The sequence below is a fragment of the Engraulis encrasicolus genome, chromosome 11 (assembly GCF_034702125.1).
Source record: "Engraulis encrasicolus isolate BLACKSEA-1 chromosome 11, IST_EnEncr_1.0, whole genome shotgun sequence".
NCBI classification, from domain to species: domain Eukaryota; kingdom Metazoa; phylum Chordata; class Actinopteri; order Clupeiformes; family Engraulidae; genus Engraulis; species Engraulis encrasicolus.
Genome location: NC_085867.1, coordinates 14,411,098 through 14,416,097, shown reverse-complemented (window position 1 = coordinate 14,416,097; position 5,000 = coordinate 14,411,098). Strand labels below are relative to the sequence as shown.

General features: G+C 42.4%; 1 protein-coding gene across 27 annotated transcripts in view; it reads left to right on the top strand.

The window, feature by feature from the left end:
• The window catches only part of LOC134457921 (calcium/calmodulin-dependent protein kinase type II subunit beta), a 122,603-nt gene that overhangs the window by 73,115 nt on the left and 44,488 nt on the right, over positions 1-5,000 (top strand). For all 27 annotated transcript variants that reach the window (XM_063209964.1, XM_063209968.1, XM_063209969.1 and 24 more), the window contains exon 12: positions 280-322. In XM_063209964.1, the coding sequence (XP_063066034.1) occupies positions 280-322 (43 nt within the window). The remainder of the gene's footprint in view (positions 1-279; positions 323-5,000) is intronic.

Genomic DNA, 5,000 nt, shown 5'->3' with positions numbered 1-5,000 from the left:
TTAAAATAAGTTAATTTTTTAATCGCGTACATTTTTGTGCAATTAATTAATCAAAATTAACGCGTGAATGTCCCAGCCCCAATATTTTCTGTTGTTTCGCATTTTGTTTAAAAGATTGCTTTGATAGCAAAGAAACATAGGACAGAAATACCCATGATCAAAAAGACAAAAATCAAATCGTGAAAGAATATGCAAACGTGTAATAATGTTTTCAATGCTGGTCTGTTAGAGAATGTGGATCACCACGATCACGTTGGTTTTTCCTTTTGTTTTGTGTAGGGAGCCATTCTCACCACCATGTTGGTCTCACGAAACTTTTCTGGTGAGCTAGTGCATACACCCCTCTCTCTCTCTCTCTCTCTCTCTTTCTCCCTCTCTCTCTCTCTCTCACACACTCATACACACACACACTCACACATTTACCACATCCTCTGTCGTTCTATAGCCACTCTTCCAGAACAATACAACAAAAATATCTTCATCACATCTAATAAACAACACTGACTATATACACACCAAATGATTTTCTGAATGCATTTTCTCTTCTCTGTAACAATAAAATGCCTCATTGCTGCTTCACTCTGTTTAAAAAAAAGTGAACAAGAATTACTAAGCATACCGCTTTTTCGTCACCTTCATTAAGCTCTGACGATGTGATGTGGTATTTAATGTTTTTCACCGTGGCAGTAGAATAGCTTAATAGCTAGTTAAAGGCATTTTTTTGAAGAGACAGTGAACGGATTCTCCTGGGTACCATGAGATTTCAAGAACCAAATCCATAAACATACAGACACGCACAGCCATAAACACACAGACACGTACAAACACACACAGACACAGACATGCTCGCACGCACACACACAAGCACATTCATGAGGCACTATTGATGAATAGTCATGAACCTGTGAAACGAGAAGTGTGTGTGTGTGTGTGTTTTTGTGTGTGTGTGTGTGTGTGTGTGTGTGTGAGAGAGAGAGAGAGAGAGAGGTGTGTGTGTGCACTAGCTCACCAGAAGAGTTTCGTTTTCTCGTTTGTGCATGTGTATTTGTGTGTGTATTTGTGTATGTGTGTGTTTTGTACGTGTGTGTGTGTGTGTGTGTGTGTGTGTGTGTGTGTGTGTGTGTGTGTGTGTGTGTGTGTGTGTGTGTGTGTGTGTGTGTGTGTGTGTGTGTGTGTGTGTGCATTTATGTATGTGTATGTGTGTTCGTGTGTGTGTGTGTGTGTGTTTGTGTATGTGCATGTAGGGCTGAGTACCGATCAGAAATTTTCGGTTTCGGTTCCGGTTCCAGAACCTTCGTTTCGATGCCGGTTCCTGACGGTTCTATTTTCGGTTCCTATTTTATGAACACTCAGGATGACGAACATTTAAAAAATCATAACCGACCACCGAGCCTCCCTCATTATCCGGTTGAAGTCTCCATGAAGTTCAAAAGTTGTTTAAAATCCAGAACTATGATCTACAATCTAAACCCAACCCTATCCATTTCGTGCTGCACGTCTTTGTCTCCGGTGAAAGATGTTCCCAGCAATGGGAAGCTACATGAGAAATCAGAATACTGTGCAGTCTGAATCTCTGCCTCACAGAACTGGTAGCTAGAACAAGAGTCAGTAATACATGTGACGTGAAATATGCTTTTTTTCATTCTCCTCAAATATCTGTTCTATCCCATTCGCTCCCCTTCACGGCACGGGAGGGACACGGCAAAATAAGTCCGCTACATTGCAATAACAATTCGCCCTGCTACAATATAATTGTAATAATAATAATAATTGTATTTGTATACATTGTAGCACTGTGTCATACAAGGCATGTAACTCAAAGTGCTTAACAAATGGGAAAAAACATCATTGTTAGAGATGGATTTAAAAGGAGAGGTATAGAGGAGAGGCAGAAATAGCAGGAAGGCAGAGGAAGAAGAGATAGACAGATTGTGGAGCCATAAGGTCAACGTAGGTTAGGACTAGGATTAGGATGCGTAAGGTCCATAGTGGCTGGGCCTATCATAAGTCATAGATAGTCACACAGAGATTGGGCGCTCAGGTGCGGCCCCTGGTGGCATCAGGGGTGAGGAAAAACTCCCTTTCGCTTGAATCATAGTTTGTAGGGGGGGAAAAGCTCAGTGAGGTCTGAGAAAAAAAACCCTATAGTCAGGAAGAAACCTCAGGCAGAGACCAGCGGCCACCAAGGGGAGCCCCCTGCCAGGGCTGGTTGTGAGCAGTAAGGGCGCTGCGGCAGCTGGGACACTATGACGCCTTGGCAGCTAGGAGTTGGCAAGGATGAAGAGGTGGGTCTTCAGCTGCTTCTTGAAGGAGTCTACAGAGCTAGCTGATCAGATCTCGATGGGGAGGGCGTTCCATCTCTTGGGCGCATAGCAAACAAACGCGGTGTCGCCGATTTTCTTTTGCGGGGGGTGGGGGTCCTTAGCAGCTTAGCATCAGTGGACCTGAGAGCTCGAACAGGGGCATAAAAAGAGAGCATGTCAGAGATATAACTAGGGGCAAGTCCATTTAATGCTTTAAATACTGTCAGCAGAATCTTAAAGTCGATTCTGTATGGGACAGGTAACCAGTGCAGGTCTGCCAAGACAGGAGTGATGTGCTCTCTCATTCTGGTTCTTGTTAGGATTCTTGCCGCAGAATTTTGAATGAGTTGCAATTTGTCAATTAATTTTTTTGGGAGACCAGAGAAGAGAGCATTACAGTAGTCTAGCCTACTGGTGACAAAGGCATGAATAAGTTTCTCAGCGTCTTGTCGGGGGGGGCAAGCCGCGCACTTTGTTGACATTTCTAAGATGGAAAAAAGCAGATTTTGTTATCTTGTTGATGTGAGGCTCAAAGCTCAAATCCGAGTCTATGACCACACCTAGGCTAGTAACCTTATCTTTAATGTGCATGCTTAGGTCACCTAGGCTTGAGTGGAGTTTTGCACGTTTTTTCTTAGGCCCAATGAGCAACACTTCAGTTTTATCCTCATTTAATTTTAGGAAGTTACTGTTCATCCAATCTGTGATGGCAGACATGCATTTAGTCAAGGCATGAATGGCAGTGGTTTGGCTAGGCTCGACAGAGATACAGTCCCAGGAAAAAGTTTGTACACCCTTTGAATTTTCTTACATTTCTGTCAAAATTGGTCATAAAACATGGTCTGATCTTCCCGGAAATCACAAGAAGGAACAACCAGAGTCTGCTTTAACTAATTCAACCCAAACATTTACAAGTTTACATATTTTCATTGGCCATAAGATGTAAACATTCACAGGACAGAAAGGCATAAGTAAGTACACCCTTGCATTCAATAGGTTTTAACCCTAAGTTAGTCGCAATAACCTCAACCAGATGTTTCCTGTAGTTGCAGATCAGATTAACAAAACAATCTGGATGTATCTGGTCTCCCTCTTCTTTAGAAAACTGCCTCTCGTCAGCAAGGTTTGCGGGATGTCTGGAGTGCATAGCTTTCTTGACTTCATGCCATATACTCTCAATTGTTCTTTGTCAGGGCTTAGACTGGGCTATTCCAGAATGTATATTTCATTATTATGAAGCCATTCTAAAGTTGATTTGCTTCTAAAGTATGGGTTGTTGTAACATTCCAGCACCCATCCTCTTGTGTGTTTCAACTGTGTGACAGACTACCTCACTTTTTTCTGTAAAATATCTCTATAAACTTCTGAGTTCATTGTTCCACTGATAATAGCAAACTGAAAAGGGCCTAAGGCAGCAAGGTAGCCGCATATAATGATGCTGTTCTGGTTGAGGTTATTGCGACTAATTTAGGGTTAAAACCTACTTAATGCAAGGGTGTTCTTACTTATGCTCTGCTCTCCTGTGAATGTTATGGCCTTATGACCAATAAAAATATGATAACATGTAAATGTTTGGGTGGAATTAATTAAAGCAGCCTCTGATTGTTCCTTCTTGAGATTTCCAGGAAGATCAGACCATGTTTTATGATCAATTTTGACAGAAATGTAAGAAGGGGTGTACAAACTTTTTCCTGGGACTGTATATAGTTGAGTGTCATCGGCATAGCTATGAAAATCAACATTGTGCTCTCTGATGATGGAGCCCAGGGGCAACATATAGAGAGAGAAGAGGAGAGGGCCCAAGCAACTACCCTGAGCAACTCCAAAAGGCACATCATACTTGTTGGAGACGTATTGTCAATGTAATTGTAAAAAAGCTGTAACTTTTCACATGGCTTTGTCCATTCACACGTATGGCAGCAACAGTCGTATAGGTATAATTATTGCTAGCAAGACGAAATCCCCACTAAAAATATCAGTAGTTTGTTAGGTCAAAAGCGTCGGTCCATAATCCCCACGGCTGTCCAACCCTGATGAGCCTGCCACACCCCCCGAGTGCAGAGCCGTATAGGGCTCTGCAACAGCTAGAGGGTCTTTCTTATCAAACTACCTGCCAGTACAATTTATGCCAGATACCACCAACAATTCAAGTTCTCTCATTCTCGAGCTCCGGACCTAGGAGTGGGTGTGCCTTCTCATTGCATCGCAGCGTCAGTTCATACAAACAATTTTCATGGTAAACACACACAGTAGTGAATCGTACGAATTTACCTCATCACAAACTGAACCAGCATGCAGTTTTGCATTGGCCCCTGACAACTTGAGCGAGAAACAACAGCAAGGATAAAATCATATTTCTTTTTTTACGCTGAAGCCTACACGCTCCTTTTAAAACTGCGAGGGGATTTTGGCCCCGCGCTCGGACGATCAGTGTTAAACGGAAAAGCATGGTGACCTGTCACTGCCGTTCCATTGACTGTCAGGATTTGGCCTGTTGAAAAAATCCGATTTTGGGCTTAAAATCAAGGGATTTTGCCGTCTCACAGTTGACAGGTATGCTGAATGCAAAAGGTTTTATTAAACAATGGAAGCGTGTTAAAGCACTGGGCGGCAGGCGCACACTATTTCGATTATATATTTCTTCCAAAAATTTCCGAATGTCACAAAAATCAGTTCTTTGCACTGTCCATAATTATA